At 39.5% G+C, this 18,969-nt stretch overlaps 1 protein-coding gene across 2 annotated transcripts in view; it reads right to left on the bottom strand.

The window, feature by feature from the left end:
• The window catches only part of chrm2a (cholinergic receptor, muscarinic 2a), a 67,619-nt gene continuing 48,650 nt past the window's right edge, over positions 1-18,969 (bottom strand). For both annotated transcript variants that reach the window (XM_036576632.1, XM_036576631.1), the window contains exon 2: positions 1-7,144. In XM_036576632.1, coding sequence (XP_036432525.1) covers positions 5,601-7,082 — 1,482 coding nt within the window. In that variant the 5' untranslated portion in view covers positions 7,083-7,144 and the 3' untranslated portion in view covers positions 1-5,600. The remainder of the gene's footprint in view (positions 7,145-18,969) is intronic.

Here is an 18,969-nt window from a genome sequence, read left to right as displayed (position 1 = left end):
CTGTACAAAAGTTAACATTTTATATTTCATATTTCATTTTATTTTTTTCCAATATGTTAAAGTCAGCAAGTAAATAGAAATTGTGCACTAAAATTTTCAGAGAAGTGCCATATGTAAGTTTGCTCCCTGTAGAGGATGTGCCAACTTATATATTCTTAGAAAATTATGAGAACAAAACGCCCACCACTGTGTTCATGTGGAAATGATGTACACATTTGAATGAAGAAAATTCAGTGCATCACTTTTTAAAATGTAGGGTGAAACCTTAGACAGCTGCATCCATTGGGAGCCTCATCTAAATGTCTTTTTAATGAAATATGAAGTCTTCTGGAAGCACTGATGATACCCATGTTATGCTCGGAAAAGCTTTTTGTGATGTAATTTGTTGTGATAATGATATCTTATTGTCATATCGCACAGCCATATCTACCTACCAGACCTACCAGAGCTCTCAACCAGGTCCAGATGTCTTTAAAACACAAACAGTATGTTTTGAAAAGTGTTCAGACACCCTCCATAATATGTGGATTTACCCATCTGTTGTTGACACAGGTGTTAAATTGCATGCACACAGCCATGTAATCTCTAAAGAAAAGCTTTGGAAATAGAATAGGATGCTCTGGAACAGGTGCACACCAGCCTAATATCTCCATACATTATGCCAAGGGTCAACTAGAGGGGCCTTAGCTCCTCATCATTTCACCGGGGAGCAGTAGAATTGTGTTCTCTGGAGAGATGAAGCCTCATGAAATACCTTTGGGATGAAGTGCAGCACCGTTGCAAGCCAGACTTAATTGGCTAACACCAGTACTGACCTCAGTAATGCTTTTGCGGCTGAAAGATTTCAAATCCCTACAACACAGCTCCAACATCTAGAGTCTTCCAGAAAAGAAGGGGAACAATTTTTCTACTAATATCCTCAATTTCATAAGTAATATTGGATAAGCAGCCATCTGGTTGCTTTTTGACATGCAGTGCCCTTTCAAGAAACGGCCTTTACACTCAGGACTGAGTCTGAGCATCTGCAAAAGACTACAAAGACTCTAGAGAGAATTAAATTACCATGTGGCTGTGAAAGAGATGGAAAAAAGCAATTTGCAGAAAGGTGACAAACTGATAATGAAACATGAAGAAAGATAATTGTACGGCTAAAAGATAGAAAGAGAACCTGGGGGATGGAGAGGGAAAAGGAAGGTTCTAAGAGGGGACTGCAAAGAGTGTGAGAGTGAGATAGAGGATGTATATGAGAGAGGGAAAAGGGAAATGCTAATATAAATAGCAGAAGCCCTGTAAGCATTCCTTGCTTGCTTAAACAATGTCTCGCTTTTACGTGGATTCATGGCTGAGGAGATTAAAGCGTGTGGGACACTAAGTGGAGCAGGCAACCACTGAGCCTGCCGAGCGTGTAATGTGTAATCTTCAATCTTGCACAGTGTTCAGCATCATCAGCTAATCTGATCCATCTTACCGTGAGATTCCGTTATTACTCAGACCCACATTGCTCTGATTATGGCAATGGCTCCTCTTGTTCCAAACACTGCAGCCAAAATCCTGCACTCTAACCAAAAAACTACTCTCTTAAACACAAAAGTTCTTGTCTTGGACACACACTGTTCTAGGTAGGTATAGAATCTTTACATTATGTTTGGGTACTTTCAACTTTTAAAAGGTTCTTCATGTTCACATCGAATTTCCATTAAAAGGTTCTTTATGGAGCCAAAGGTGGATCTTCTATGATATCACTCCAAAGAACCCTATTTTTAAAGATTGTACTCACCCTTGACTTCAACCAATACTATTCCATCAAACCTTTTCTTCTATGCAATAATGTTTACTCTACCCAACGCCACACTTGACTAACCCTTCAGCCTACCCAACACCAATGTTGACTTACCCTTCAGTCTACTCAACACCACCGTAGACTAACCCTTCAGCCTACCCAACACCACTGTTGACTTACCCTTCAGTCTACTCAACACCACTGTAGACTAACCCTTCACTCTATCCAACACCACAGAATCAAAGCTTTTCCCCTACCCAACACCACTGAGTCAAACTCTTTGCTCTACCCAACACCACTGCTGAGTAACTGCTCAGCCTACCCAACAATACTATGGATTAAACCTTGAGTCTACTCAACACCACTGAGTCAAACCCTTCTCTCTACCCAACACTGCTGACTCAAACCTTTTACTCTACCCAACGCCACTGTGTCAAACCCTTCACTCTACCCAACACCAATGAGTCAAAACCTTCTCTCTACCCAACACAACTGAGTCAACGAGCCATTAAGTTTTGAGAAGGTACGCAGTCAGTTGTTTGTCTTAAAGACAAGCAAACAAATGTCAGTGGTCTGCTACCACAGGGACCTTTCTATTATCTTTTAAATTGGAAGACAGCGAGTTTGTGTACAGTTGGTTGGCTGACACCAAACATGATTCATTTACTAAATGATGCTGAAAGGTTTTATTCCACTAAATCGGCATCAGTAGGATGGAAAATGAGCTTGATGTTTATCACTGCTCTCACTGCGTCGCAGTCTATGTAGTATAGTTGCACTTTGTACTATCTGCTATGTGATGCCATACGATGCTATGCAATGCTGCAGTCAAACCTTCACTGCACTCAAACCCCCAATGCTCTTTGCTTTACCTAACATTAACAACCATAAAAGAAACAGACAGAAGGAATTACAGGTGAACAAGCAAATACTTGAGCACATATTTGAGAGGATGTTACTTCATGTCGCTATTGTGACTTCTACTTCAAATATGCTGTGCTTAAGGAGAATGAGAGATGAGTGTTTTCTCCAAAGACTACGTCGTGAGCCACAAAAGCGTGTGCAGCTTTATGATGAAATGTTTGAAATATCTAGCCCTTTTATTTCACAAGGCCAAGGCCTGTGATTTAGAATAACCCCCATTCCGGGGTGATCATACACACACAAAAAGACAAATACACACACACACATAACCACTTGTCTCATACTATAGCAGTCAAGAGCGGAATTCCATTTCCCTCTGTGGATCAAATACCTCAGAGCAAGATACAATAAGTCTGAACTGCCACATAGCAGAAGGATCAAGTGATGCAACTGGAGCCAACATGCGCACTACCTCTGTTCATACATATGCATACACTTACACACTCAATCATTCATACACTGTCCGATGTTTAGTATGCCCTTATACCCAGGTCTTGGACTCGTGCCTATTGTTACACTCAGGGGAAAAGCACAGGATCCCTCCAGAATGGTACTGCAAGTCTGGCAGTGTGCCTTAGCCACCTGCAGCTCTCATGAATCAAACCCCTGCTGCATGCATGCTAGCATTAGCGCTCATTTACATGTTTGCAAATACGATGAGAAAGCCGAGTTGTGAAGTAGCGTCCATGGTAAAGGTCTCCACAAGACAAGAGTTAGGTTATTGATTTACTGCAACTGAGGCTGCATTAGCGCCACATTAGACAGACAATTCATTGTTTTGAGTCATTTTGTTGTTGTGGCACCATTTGACACTGCGTCATAAAATTGCATGCGATGTGTTATGAAAAACCCAAGTGTAAAATCCCAAGCCCATAATAATGGCTCTGTATAAAAGAGTCTCTTCACCCCGCTCCTCCATCATCATTTTAAAAGCTTTTAATTTGCATCTCTGGAGGCCTGAGCACTCAAAGCTCTTACATGTGGATATGGCAAAGTGGCTCTCCAGTAGCTCTCTCAGGTCTGAGCCAGTACAGCAACACACACACACACACACACACACACACACACACACACACACACACACACACACACACACAGAGCCTGTGGCCAGCCATACATCTTCCTGCAATTATTACCATAAAACACCTATATTCAATGTATGCAGTAGATTAACTTTAGTACACTCTCACTCTTGTTCTCTTTCTCACACTGCCTCTGTAAAACACACACAAACACACATACACACGGCATGCATTCTTTGTGTTTACCAACCACACACATACACATTTCACCCTGATTCCTAACACCACCCCATACACACAACATATGCTGTACATGATTATATACAAATATGTACAATATTATTTTATACTGAAGTCCAAACACTAGGTTTGAGTGTTCAGTCAGCCCTATTGTCCCTTTAATCAGTGTAGAATTGAACAATGCAGATTCTAATCTTAATACTGCACTCTCAACTTAAATCTGTATTTAGGTACTGTACTTTGAATAATTAGGTTAAACACTGAATTTCCACTCCAAACTGTGACTCACTGGCATACAGTGCTGTGCCAAAGTCAGAAACCACTAAGTCATTATTTTTTTCAGCTTCAGAACAAACATGAAACATATATTTAACAGAAAATTACATAAAAGCTAAATATAAAACTAAATATAATCTATGTCCGCCCTTTGCCCTTTCTTTACAGCTTCAGTTGTTTCAGCAGAACTGAAAAGTGTTTTTGAAGAAATCTGCAGGGTTATTTCTCCACACCTCTGAAGTTCAGTCTTAGAAGTTGGTTGCATTTTCTGCTTCTCACAATTCAAGTAATCCAAATACATATTTAGACTCTCAGATGTCCTATTTCAGTGTTTTACTGCAAATTTTCTTCCTTTTCTCAGTGACAGCTATTTAACAGCCACACATACTTTCAGACTCACAGTGCTAAATTGTTCTATTTTTTTCAGATCTGAAGGAAGAGTGGAGTGTGATTTTCTCCTCTCTCTCAAAGATGAAAGCTTTGAGTGCTGTTTATCTGATGGTGACAGTTTTGGTGGTCTACCAGTGCTTGCACGGTTGTTAGTCCCATTTTGTCTGTAACTTTTAATATTTTTTTTAACTCTAATTTTGGAAACTCCTGTTTTTTTTCCTTTGACTCTCCCCAAATGGATTGTCTTATTTCTAATCTCCTCAGAAATATTTCACATGATGAAGAAATTTCTAAGGCAGCTAAGGTGTGTTTGGGTAGGTACTTGTGTGAATATTAGTGTCCGCTCTAAGGAGAACATTAGTCACTGCTTTGGGAACAGCATTTGTTGGTTATATCTCGGTTTTAAGATTGGAAGGATGAAAGAGCTAAAAGTAAAGAGTGAACAAATAGAATACTGATAGATTTGATATTATACTTATACTTATACTTGGAGGCTTTATGAAACTGTTAAATATTTGCTTCCTGCTTTATTCTGATGCTGAAAAATGAATAACTCATACTTAATGGTTGTTTTGACTGGACATTAATTAAACGAAATAGTGTCTCTGACTTTTGCACAGTACTGTATTTTATACTAATATTTATGACCCTTGTATATTATAGATTCATAAAGCACTATTTTCTGTGTAGTAATATCTATATTTTTGTTTACTTTTTTTAATCTCAGCAATACCTCTCCAGGTCTGTATGCAAAGCCTGCAGTAATATTCTCTTCTCTGAGTTGCAATCGCTTCTGTGTAAAGTGCTACAACAGGTTAGTAATAACAGAAATACACAATACAGAAAGACATAAAACAGCAATGCACCCATCTGCCACACTTGCACTTGCAGTCATTGCACAGATACTTTTCACTCATACGTGCCCACAGGTTCACATATACGCACTCATTCAAGCACGCGCGTAGAGCTCATCTGGCTGAACGGATATTTTTATACTGACAGAGCAGAAGCTGTTTGAAGGTCTTTTTGAATGTGGCGTTGCAGAGAGCGTAGCATGCAGGGTTGATGGTGCTGTTGATGTAGCAGAGCCAGTATCCGATGGTCCACACTGTGTTGGGGATGCAGCTTGAGCAGAATGTATTGATGAGGACCATTACATTGTAGGGTGTCCACGTGGCAACGAAGGCGACCAGGATGGCCATGATGGTGCGGGTCACCTTTTTCTCCCTGGAAGGAGCTGCTTTTTTCTTCTTAGGTGGTTGCTTGGTCATCTTCACAATCTTCCGCGTCACATGGTTCTGCTTCTCTGTTGCTGGCACGATCTCCACAGTGGTGTTGGTGGGGGTGTAGCAATCTCCCTTGGGTGACTTGGTGACGATTTTAATGCAGGTGAGCTTGGAGCCCCCAGCTTTGGTGCAGTGCCGTGCGGGCTGTTGACTGTCATTGGCTCTGGAAGGCATCACCTCCTCTTCCTTCTGATTGGCTGCAGCCCCACTGCCAGAAGTGGAGTCATTGGAGCTTTCTTTCTCCTCCACTGGGACACAGTTGTTCCTCGCTCCGTTCTCCCCTTCCCTGCTGGCTGTGGATGGCCCTTTGCCATTCTGCAGTTTGCTGTCGTGCTGGTTGGTCACCTCATCTGTGGTCTGGGTCTGACCCCTATCAGGGTCCTCCACCATCAGGTTGTTGTTTTCAGGCTTGCTGACCGCATTGCTGCGGGTCTGGCTGGGCGAAGCCACTCCGAGGTTGGCCCCTGAAGGCTTGCGGTTGTCTTTCTTGACGCGGCTCTTGCTTGCCCGGGAGATCTGCCAGTACAGCACCATCATAATGATGACAGGCAAGTAAAAGGCAGCAATGGCTGTGCCAAAGGTGACAGCAGCGTTGGAGAAGAACTGAATATAGCACTCTTTCTCTGGTACTGTGCGGCCACCCACAATGAACTGCCAAAAGAGGATGGCAGGAGCCCACAGGATGAACGACAGTACCCAGGCAGCAGCGATCATCATCCCTGCCATCTTGGTCGTCCTCTTGACAGGGTAGCTCAGTGGCTTAGTGACGCAGAAATAGCGATCAAAACTGATAATCAGCAAGTTCATGACGGAGGCATTGCTAACCACGTAGTCCAGTGCCAACCACAAGTCACACACCACAGGGCCCAGTGGCCAATAACCAATCACAATATAAACAGTATAGAGGTTCATGGAGCACAGACCAATGATGAGGTCAGCACACGCCAGGCTGAACAGGAAGTAGTTGTTAACAGTCTGCAGGCTTCTGTTGACCTTAATGGAGAGCATGACCAGGATGTTACCGATGACAGTGACCAGGCTAAGCGAGCCTGCTACCAGCACAATGAATACAACCTCCACTGTCTTATACGGGCTCGTCTCTTCCACTGTTTCCGTCTCATTGCCCTCAGAGGCGTTCCAGAATGTTAAGTTTATTCCATCCATCTGTCCCTGCCTCAGGTGTAGCTCTATAGTCCACAAGAAGCAGTGCTCACAAGTCTTCACACCTACACATGAAAGATGGAGAGAGAGGAAAAAACACTTTAATGCTTTCACTTTCTGAATAATGTGGGAACATATTATACAACAGGGCATACCCCACATTCCTTGAGAAATTCTTGATGAAAAGAAATAAATTTAGCCCAGTTAGGTAGGGTGGTTATCAGAATGGAAGTTCAAGAGGGTTTTTTGTTTTACCTGTGAATGGGAATGCTTATAGGGTTACATGTGGACCATTATGTGTCAATCATAAGTTGGTAGAGAACTAATCAAAGGAGTTCTAAGTGTAAGTGGTGGCAGTGAAACAACAAGTTATCACGACCTCAGGGTTTGCAGACCAAAGCAAGCAGTGAGTAATGTAATGAAAGTGTGTATAGCGTGGGCTACTTCAAATTACACAGAGCCAGTTGTTGGCTTGAGAACAATCCATCTCAGTCTGTTAGTGTTGGATACGTTGTCTGACAAACTTCAAGACAATGAACAGATCTGTGGTCACCTTGTTTCCATCTCTTGTTGCCACCATAAGCAGTGGATCAGCTTTATGATTCTTATCAAGAAAGTGTCTCAGTAACAAATGGATCTGCTAATGGCATCAAGGATATTCTAAGGGTTATACACTCTTTGCAGAATGCCACAGAAGAACCATTATTTGGTTCTTTAAAGAACCTTTCAGTGAATGGTTCTTGGGAGAAGTGTTTTTGTGCCAATGTGAAGAACCTTTTTGAAGTTGCACAGATCCCTTAGTCAAACATAGTTCTTTAGCGAAGCAAAAGGGTTCTTCTTTGCAGAAACCTTTGTAGCACCATTTCGAAAAGATTGTAGCTACACTGATACAATTATATTATTCAGTATATATAGGAGAACTTTTTCCTTTAGCAAATAATGTAGGTCTCAATTGGGTCCAACCCTTCTATCCCTGATGCTTAGGAATCGGCTATGACACTGTTTTAAACTCTAGTACTGGAGGCCCTACAATGAGCAGCTTCATGTCTTTCTCACATTTAAGTCAATTAAGTCCTTCATGAGTGAAATCAGGTGTCTGGCTGTTTACCTCACAAGCTTCATTGCTCAATTGCAATTTTTTGCTCAGATCTGATCTTTCTAACTTGATGATTCATATTCATGTAAATAACTCAAATTTGTCATTTATTTAAAGGAACCTGTGTTTTGAAATGACCTGTATGCACACATTCTAATCAGTAACATGACATGAATGAACCACATGCGTCATGAACCACAAACTAACCAGCAGAACAAGCCTTCCTCCTTCCTCATATGCTTTGAAAAGCTCTCAGCTGTTCATCATTAGATCAAGACAAAGGTGAAAAAGGGGTCAGATTCTTTGCTTTTGCAGGGTTTAGTGGTACTTCATGTTTGGCACTGGAAATAAAAAAACACAAATTCCGATCTGAGCTTCTCATTAAGGTTGCATGGCCACAAATTTGTTATGTATCCTATCTATGCCCACATATGAAAGTGGCTCAGATGTGTCACAGGAAGGCAAAACAATTGTGCCACTTCATGTGAATGTAGCCTTAGAGCAAGGAAAACACTGTGAAAGCAGTTTTGATTTTGGTGTATAGATTGATTTTGGCATTTGGTTGGCACATCTGTCAGCAAGAAGTCCTGCCTAAATGTCATGACTGTTTAGTAGGCATGTCTCTAAAAGGCCCCTAGCAAGTGGTATTAGCTAGCTGGCTAAGCAGTCACTACGAAGCAAAGACACCTCTTCTTGTAAATGTCTTAACACCAGTGGCTGTTAAAAGAGTGATTTTAGTCTTTTTTGAGAAATGCCAGAACCATTCGATCCACTGAGATTCCGTGCCCTTGTTTAAGGTTTCCAAATGAGACATATTTGATGTGTTACCATCAAGTTTTGTTAATAGTTTGATACTAGGCACGGTCCACTCTGTGATTGTGTGTTGAATTTCTGCATAACATAAATCCCTGTTCAGATCTGTTGGTCCATGCATCACAAAATGTTCATACAATCTAAAGGGCAGCCAGCATTTTCACATTGTCTTAAAAATAATAAATGTAAAAAATGGAGATTTTTATTCTTATGGAATAAAAGATTCCTTTTCTGTAATGTTCCAGACATCATTGAAGCCTAGTAACTTGATGGATGATCCAGAAAGTTTGAATGAGATGAAGATTTAACAAAGTCACTCTCTAACTAAAAGGTTCTATATAGGTTTGAACAGAAAGGCTAAGGCTTGTGTGCTACATTATGCCATTCGTTCGCTATGTAATTTATTTTAGGTCCTGTAGATTCTAGATGAGTGAGATTATTATTGCACAGCATTCACCCACATCAGTCCTTAAAACCATCCCAGCCTTGTTTTACACGCAGCTAAAATGAGGATTTTTTTTTTCAATATTTTATTTAACACATTTATCAACTGGATGAAATTAATTGAAACAGAAACTTTAAGCAGTGTTTAAACTTGGAAGGATTTTTTTACTTTCAACATTTGCTTTAAAGTTGACACCATGGCTTGCCTTTGATCTATCAAGCTCTTCAAATTCCTGCAAAGCCTTTTAATTTCAGTAGCTGTGTGTGTGTGTGTGTGTGTGTGTGTGTGTGTGTGTGTGTGTGTGTGTAATATGTCTCATAAAAATATAAAGGACATTTTTATGCATAGGTAATTACATATGTACCACATATAGACCACCCTTCATGTATATGGGAAACTCTAAAGCACATTACCACATGAATGTCACATTAACATATTAAACTCTTAGCTTCGAACCACCTCCACTCAGCCTGCCACCTCAACTGTTTTATTGTGTCACTTTTATTATGTTTTATTTATTTTATTAAACATGTTGCTCCTTAGCTAGTGTACATTACTATTTTACATATTCTATTTCTTAATTTATTTCATTACCTATGTTTTTAATCATTTTATCCCTATTTGATTTGTTATTTTTTAAGTTATTATATTGTTGCAGTTTTAATGTTTTATTGAATTTTTTTGTCTTACTATTAAATTGACTATTAAATTGATTCCATCCCTGATTTCTCTATTGGCTCAGCTATATTGTAAAAGAGGGCATCCCTCAATGTGCTATGGGTTTAAATAAAGGTTGATTGATTGATTGATTGATATTTAATTTTCATGTCTAAATGGTCATTAAATACAAGTTATTTCTGAATTTTTCAGCAGATATTTTTGATGAGATTATATATAAATAATCAGCTTGCATAAGGAAGGGGAAAGTCAAAGGAAAAGGTGAAAAAACAGGAGTTTCCAATATTGGAGTTCAAGAAATGATTAAGATATGCAGAGAAAAGGGGCTCCTAATCTGTGAATATTTTTTTAAAAATGAATTGTTTACTGTGTGAATGTATATGGGGGAAAATGGACAGCTTTTTATCATTTGCTTATTTGTAACACTGTGTTAAACTAGCTCCATCATGTGCAGGCTGTTCCTTAGCAAAGCTAGCTCTTGCTATAAGCTGTATGCCTCAAAATCACATCTATCGAAAGGGTGATTAAAATAATTTATAAAATGGATTGTTCCATTTCTAAAATCTGATTGGCTGAGCTGCGTTCATAGTCGCTGTAAAATACTGGATATACGCACAATTACAGCCCCCTCACAACAACTGAATTGTCTATTACTGCGCCAAGTCACTTAAATCCTATGTGTTGTGAAGGAAAAAATCTTAATGTAATGCTGCTGACATGGACCATCAAGTGTACTTATGAAGTAAGAACGCAGTGGGCTGACAACTTATTTTCTTAACTAGAACTAGACTGATCAGCTAGCTAAAAGGCTAAACATGTCCTCCATTATTTTCACAGGCTTTGAATTAAAATACTCACTACATGATTCACTGTAAAACTGCAAGACTGAGGAATATCACTTGAAAGTCTTACATGCTTCAAGCATCTGTCTTTTAGTCAGATCTGCGTTAAGTAGCATCAAACCCTGCTGAATCTGATGCAAAGTGTTTAAGATCCTTATATGAGTCAGGAAACATCTCATTTTGTCATGAATCACCTACAAATAGCATTAACGGTGCTTGTGTTTGTGTACATATCCCCTTTATTTTGCAAGAGTAGCCATCATTTTTTTAGTCATGGGCCATTATTATTGAATAAATGCAGGTAAAACGTGCAGTTTTACAAACAGCGAAGCCCCTATCTCTAGAAAATGATCTATCCATTATTTGTTTTTCTCTTAACTTATTTATATACAAGAGAAACAAAGAAAGAGTGACAGCGTAATGGCACTCAAGGCACTTGGCATATCCCTTCAGGAAATATTAGCTTATTATATAGATGTTGAGCCAGACACTGAAATGAGCTGAGGGAGCAGAGCCACATGTCCAGCAGCTACATCACCACTAAATGACTTCTACTGTCCCTCGGAGAGTAACACATGCAAACACCACTCCAGTCTTGGAGAAGTGCAGGAAAAAGAGAAAGCATGGGAGAATGAGGCAGAGAGAGAGAGAGAGGTTCATTTCAGGTGAATAATGTAAGAGAGTCTAGACAGCCTGAACAGGTGGACCTGCTGAAAAGAGCAGAGAATGAGAGAAAGTCTCAAGGCTTTGAACAGTGGTGTGACAGGAGTATAGCTGTGAATGAGTTAGGAGTGTACATTTCTTCATTATGTTTGATTACGATTCCCTGGGAAACTATTTTATGTAAGGAGAAATCTCAAATTTCCCCACGATTCAAACTGATCATAGTTATGTGGGAATTTATTCAATGTCCTGCAGTTTCAGCCTCAGACGCCCCGTCCACAGAGGTCTCACGATGAGTCTTTTGGCGCAAAATATATTCTCTGAATGGAAAAAGTCAGTCAATGAGCATCCTGACTCTGTAGGTTTACAGATTTAAATATTTATTTACACTATAAGGGCCAAAGTATTTGGAAATACTGACCATCATGGTTATATGAGTTAGTTGGATAGCCCATTCCAAAATCAGTGGCCTTAATATTGGGGTGGCCCTATGCTCTGAGGCTACAATAACTCTTCTCTGAAGCTTTCCAAAAGATTTTGGAGTGTGCCTGTGGGAATTTGTGCCTTTTCAGTCATAAGGGAATTTGTAAGGTTAGACACTGATGTAGAACAAGGCCTGGCTCACAATCGACATTCCAGTTCATCCCAAAGGTGTTCAGTGTGGTTGAGGTCAGGGCTCTGTGCAGGCCACTGGAGTATTTATGGACATCGCACAATCATGCTAGAACAGTAAAGGGTCTTCCCCAAGCTGTTGCCACAAAATTGAAAGACAAGACAGATAGACAATAAAAAACACAAACCAAACTTTAATTTTTAGGACTTTTCTGTTCCAAAAATAGCCTGAGAGTTTTACCTCGCCGCATACTGAATAGTAGTGTAATCGATCTTAGTTACTTCTAACATTACAAAATCAATGCAGTTGAATCTCCACCTTCGGGTCCATTTTTACAGACCGAGTATGCACGGCTGGTACAGGCAGCTGCATTGATTACGCTATCTGCCTGCTGGCATTGTTGTGCAATTTTCCTCTTTTTAATGCACAGACTGCTGGACTTTAGTGTTTTTATTGGGATTAGTTGTGCTTAGCTGCATGCGTAATGCTATGATTAGGGATTTCTGGCACTGGAGATAAGTGAATTTTCAACAGTTATTCAGAGTTTGGGGGCAGAGCAGCAAATAAGGCCAAGTTTTTAATAGGGAAACATAAGAGTGTGTGCTGGTAGCTCTGCCCAGCCTGATAACCTCATCTTTAATCATTACTTCAGGCCTGGAACACTCAGGAGCTCATATCCACCATAGCATGAGTGTGTATGTGAGTGTGTGTGTGTGTGTGTGTGTATGAGAGAGAGAGAGAGAGAGAGAGAGAGAGAAACACAAACACAAGGTCAAACACTTTCCCCTAAACCCTGCTCTGAAAACAACTTTTTTCCATGCTAATCCTGATCTTTAAATTCCCCATCAGTATTTGTTGAAACTGCAGCAGCCTTTTGTCAATATAGTAGCAAACAATTGGCTGCCAGTTGCAGGGCTTTCTGATTTGGGGCTTTAACATTATGAGCAAAGGAGCAGAACTGAGCCTGGGAAAGAGCTTAAGGACAACAAAACGACGCAGTGTAGAGCAAAAATGTCAGGCATTTAAACTGACAGTCAGAGATGAAGCTCCAGTCCACAGTTCCAAACACGGGATAAATGCTGCTCCATTCAACTTCAGCTTCAGACAAGAACTGCTTGCAGTGGAGATGAATCGGTACTGCGGCCAGACTCACAGAGAGAACATAAGGAGCGCGCACAAACACACACGCACACCATGTGTTATGAGCCATAACATGCACACATTCTCTGCATCATGAACCATGGCAATCCTAGGCCATCTGTACATCAGCACTGTGGCTCTGCAAGTGTGACCTCTCACATGAAAGAAGACAGTCAGCTAAATCATCTGGACTTTGGAGTTGTCAGTCAGTTATTCTGAGAACTCCAGCAGCTTCTTTGTTCAAATTGCAGATTTTCTTCTACTTTGTTTCCTTTTCTCAGTAACACTTTCTTGACAGCTACACATCCTTTCAGACTCATGGTGTTGAGTTGTTCTTCTCACAGTAGAAGGATGGACAGAAACACCTGGGGATTTTTTCAGATCTGAAGCAACAGATTATTTTCTCCTCTCTCTCAAAGATGAAAGATTTAGGTTTTTTGTTTATCTGATGGTGACAGTTTTACTGGTCTAAAAGCATGGTTGTTAATCAAAAACACCTTATATATGTCATCTAGGTGAAACACTTCAGTTCTGTTATCTGCTGTTCTACTTTAATAATCAAATAAATGTGCCAGTGTTCCACACTGCCTCTTTCACTAATCTTCTTTATTTTTATTTACATATCTTTATGTATTAAGGTTGGAAAGCTCATCTGGTTCAAAACACATGGAATTTGTATCATTCAGAGTTTTTCAGCAAATGTTACAGCTAATGTCTTAGTCTTTTAGTCTTTTACATCTTTACAAAAGATGGTTCTGCAAGGGTTGTTTAGTAAAGAAAAGATTCAAAGAACCCTTTGCATGATTAAAGGGTTCTTTGCATCATGAAATGATTCTTCAGGTTAATGGAAAATGTATTGCAGGTGGCTCTATATAGAATCCTTTTAAAAAAGGGTTCTATATAGCACCAAGAAGGGCTCCACTATTATTACCAGCCAAATAACCCTTTTTTGGTACTACATAGAACCCTTTTGCTAAGGGTGTAAGGCAGGGGACAGCAACCCAGATGTTAAAGAGAGCCATTTTGTCCTTTCAACAAAACACAGATCATATTTGGAGCCACAATATTTTATGTCCATTTTGGCTGTAAATAAGTCTCAGTATGTGCTGATGGCCTAGTATAGGCTAAAAATATATAGTATAAACAAAAACACAGACTTACTTTGCTTGATTTTTTTTGCACAGACTTTGCTCTGCTTTAAGCTTTAGTTCAGCTATAGCTGCTTTTCTCGCATCTCCGACAGGAAACTTTTCCTCAAAAGTAGAACAGTTTATTGTAAAATGTTTCTCAATGCTGGACATTTTACGAGGCTGATGTCAGCTTCTCATTCACCAGCCTCTTGTTCAACTTTGACAGTTCCACCTTAAATGGTGCCAGAATGTAACTGCTGCACCATTTAAGGTAGAGCAGGAACAAAAAGCTGGGGAACGAGATGTTGACTTCAGCTTTGCTACTTTTTAGTGTTTGCCAGTTTCTCATTGCAGATTAAATGTATTAGGAAACCAGCTTATAAATGTAAATAAGTCCATTTGTCTCCAAATCTCTCTCTCTGCTTTTTCGTTAGCTACTAGCTAGGTGAGATTGTTATTTGTGTTGCTATGTGACCAGCAGTCTTCTCGCCAACCTTCAGTGTTAAAGGTTGGTTAATTAGCAGTTATAAGCTACATTAACTCCAGCGTTTATTGTAAAACTGTGTTAGAACAATCAACGGAGCTTCATTTTATTTTTACCTAAAAATCTCATTCTGCTATGGAACCGCAACAAGGCAGGTAAAGAGCCATGTGTGGCTCTAAAGCCACATGTTACTGACCCCTGGTGTAGGGTAAGTGTCCACTAAAACCACTTTAAGCTGAATAGTGCACAAAAAGGTAGATGCTCTAATTAAAGTCTACATTCTCATTTGTAGCACAAATATATGTGTTGCTGGTATTAAAGGAGATGAATCTCATTCAAATGCTTTTAAAATAAGTCAAAAACCAAAATATGTGTTAGATTGTGCCAGTCTCCCCTACAGAAGCCTTTTGTTGTTCTACTTGTTGGACTGTGTACAATCTAGTTTCTTTGGTCGACATTCAGCTGCCAAGTCAATATTGGTCCAAAAGGAATTTCAAATTTATTCATTTAATTATGATTTTGTGCAACTTTGTTTTTTAATTAATATTGAGCACGTACAAATGTCATGCATCAATCAATGGCAAATTTAAATTCAGCCGAGTTTCACTGTAGCTCTTGCAGGCATGGCCCTCAGGCAGTACACAATGAACAGTGTACAGTTAAATATTGTTTGTCTTTCAATAAGTATGCAACGATATTTTGAGGCCAAAATGTCTATTCTTTCTGTATCACCAGTGCTGTAAAGGTCACAGAAAGACTCTGTAAGATGATTTTACCTCAGGGGTTCTTATTCTTCTCACTCACGTAAAGCAGAAGAGAGTCACAACAAGGCGCTGTCTTGCAGCTGAATACTAAAAGCATCCATTATGAGAATATTGAATGCATGCGTAGCTGTTTACCCAGATTACATTTTAATTTCTGAGTAAATAACATTAAGTGGTACAAGGTCATTATTCTTGTTCAGGAACTTAATACAAGTTATGAGAAACAGGTTTTAACAGATATAGAGAGTCAGCAAGAATCCCTAAAAGCTTTTGACACTTGGATAACTGCATAGTAGTCTAATTAGACTGAGATGAAGAGCCTGTCGTGAAAAGTAAATACACTATGGCCAATTAATGGCACGTGAAACACATTCATATTACTGAATTGTTCAGAAAAAATGCACTGTACCCTGCTCTGTGTGCAACAAAACAACGGATAGTGACATCTTAGCACCAAAGCTTAGTATTAGTGTGTTAATTTGCACTGATAGTGACCTGTGCCATAGTGTTATAGTGCTATCTGTTAACTTTAATTGATCAATAATCTAAGCTATATGTACAGTTTATTCTAAGGGAAAAAATAGTTGGAAAATGGCCATACAACATTAAATTATGACTGTTTTTGGTATATAAAACCCCACAAACATTGCGTGTATCTCTGTGGAAAACATAAAGTACAACACAAATACAGGATATGGGCTCTTTCAGCTTGCATTAGTTACATTAATGAACTGATGCTTCCTGAGAACTGCTGCCCTTACTACCCTGACATAGCATATTTTGTTTTTATTTTGTTTTCTTCTCTAAGAATAACATGAAAGGGAACCTAGCATATTTTTACTGCTGTGGCAAAAGGGATGCAGCTATTTTATGCGATAAAATGTTATTATTGATTTAGCGCTCATTATCTATCAGAACCACTACCACTGAAAATCTATATTGCTGTGTTTACTGGTGTGGAAAATATATTGCCCAGCACTACACAGACATATAAATCCATCCAGAAAGGATTTCAATAAGGAAAGCCACTTTCTTTAGTCCCATACTGTTCTGCCACACTCTCTGTCTCTCCTCTGTCTATCTTCCTGCCCCTGCTCCCCAAAGACTAGTGTAGTGCAAGACGATATCTGAAGCAGACGGTGGTTGTAGGTTTACCATGCAGGCACCCAGCTGTGCACTCTGCCGGCTGTCTGTGTGTTTGTGTGTATGCTGTCTGTGTGTGTTTGTGAGTACACAGCTTGCACAGCCCCCAGGCAAAGAAGGCATAACATAACATTAGTTACAGTGGCGCTCTCACACTTACAGCCCCCCGCAAGGCCCACATTATAGTTCCAAACACTGCCATGCAAGTGTTCGGTCCAAAATGATCCACACTTTAACGTTTCCTGTCTGAAATTCCGCAGCCCTGTACTGTATTTATCCCTTTTCTGCCTGTTAATGGGTTTCTGGTGCAAACTGTAGCTGCAATTTAAGCTTGATGGCGAATGACAGGACGGATGAGTTAGAGCTGAGAGGCCAGTGGTATGAACAAGTTTTGTTGGCCTTTTGGACTTTAACTGTTCCTGGAGCTGGCTCACTAGAGCTGAAAATTGCCTCTGCCCTCTGGGATGTGCTCATGGCCTATCCCCTTTTCTCTCTCTCTCTCTCTCTCTCTCTCTCTCTCTCTCTCTCTCTCTTATTCTTTCATTTTTTTAGTCTCTGCATCAACACTGCAGTTCTGTCACATGTGTGCAACACTGTGTTGCTGGAGATTGTGTAGCATTTATGACAGTTTCATAAAGTTCAGTTTCTGTTGCTCAGTGGCAGTATTGCCTGTGCTGATTACCAATTTGCTCCAGGACTGATCTCTGTACGACTTTAAACTTACACTTTATGATACGCTGTGGAAAAATTATAGAAGAGTGCGCACAAGCAATCAGAGTCAGGTAAAGCATTGAAAACAAAAACAAGTTTGGGTGACACTTCATTTTGAGCGGTCCTTTTAATCTCCAAATTGGTAACTTTACAGGAAAAGGAAAAAACATACTTTACTTTTAATGTAAGTCATTGAAATCAGATTTTTTGTCCAAACATTCTGGGCCGTTTCTTATGGTCCATTCTTTATGAAATTTACACACAATATAAAGGGCAACAGGTATTTTCAAATTATATTAAAAACTGAAAAACGTCAAAAACTGAGATACAAGGCTTTCTTACAACAGCAGCGATATGAGGGTTAGGATTAGGTTCCGGGTTGAGGTTAAGGTTAGGGTTAGGACTAGGGCCAGGCTTGGGTAAGGTTGGGTAAGTTTAGGTTTTGCATAATGAAAGTAACATATTAACAATATATCTACTTAATGTAAGTAATGTATCAACAGTACATCTACAAGATATTTGCTTCAGTGAATTCAGATGCTTCACTACTGCTACTTCACTGATATGTTGTTGATGTGTTACTGATAATCTATTAAGAGTTCATGAATAATCTACAGAGGACCACTCCAAATAAACTGTTAACCCAGGTTTGGTCTGGACACTGATTGTTTACACCCCCATATTTTTCATTTCTTCATTGCCTGATGAAGACCATACTGTTCAAATAGGTTTACTGATATGAGAAACTTAAAAAGCCATTGTGCTGACATTTACTTCCACAGTAGTGTTGATTTTGGGGGGTAATTCTCAAATTCCCATTATATCCTAATGCTTATTTATTCAGTAAATACACTGGAAACAATCCACACAGCTCAAACTGCATTACACACGCACAGAGTGAGGGTGACATAATTAGACAGCTGACCAACAGCGCTGATTACTAGCCTGTAAAAGTATTAATTTTATTTATTTACTTATTTATTCGTTTAATTGTTTGTTTGTTTGTTGTCCACTGTTGAATAAACTTCTACAAAAAATAATTTTGTTCAGGGTCTGTACTTCCTACACATCTTATCAGAAACACACTGAAACTGTATAATCAAATAAAGAATTTGCCACATTCCACTTCACCACTGAGTTGCCCGCAACATAATTTCTGTGCAACTTTACAGCTACATGAAACAATTAAAAAACAAGTTGCATGCAACACATTCCGTTGCTCCACTAGACAACCAAATTAGTTACTCTTATTTTTTTATATACCTGATCATTCTTGCTATAAAATCATCCACGAGGTGTAGTTTACACAAAAAAAAACATCTGTTTTGTGTATGTTAAGCCACTGAAAATAAACGTTTAAGTAGCTGT

Source organism: Colossoma macropomum, unplaced genomic scaffold (assembly GCF_904425465.1).
Source record: "Colossoma macropomum unplaced genomic scaffold, Colossoma_macropomum, whole genome shotgun sequence".
Classification (NCBI taxonomy): domain Eukaryota; kingdom Metazoa; phylum Chordata; class Actinopteri; order Characiformes; family Serrasalmidae; genus Colossoma; species Colossoma macropomum.
Note: the sequence above shows the minus strand (reverse complement) of the source record. Positions and strands in the feature narration are given on the sequence as shown.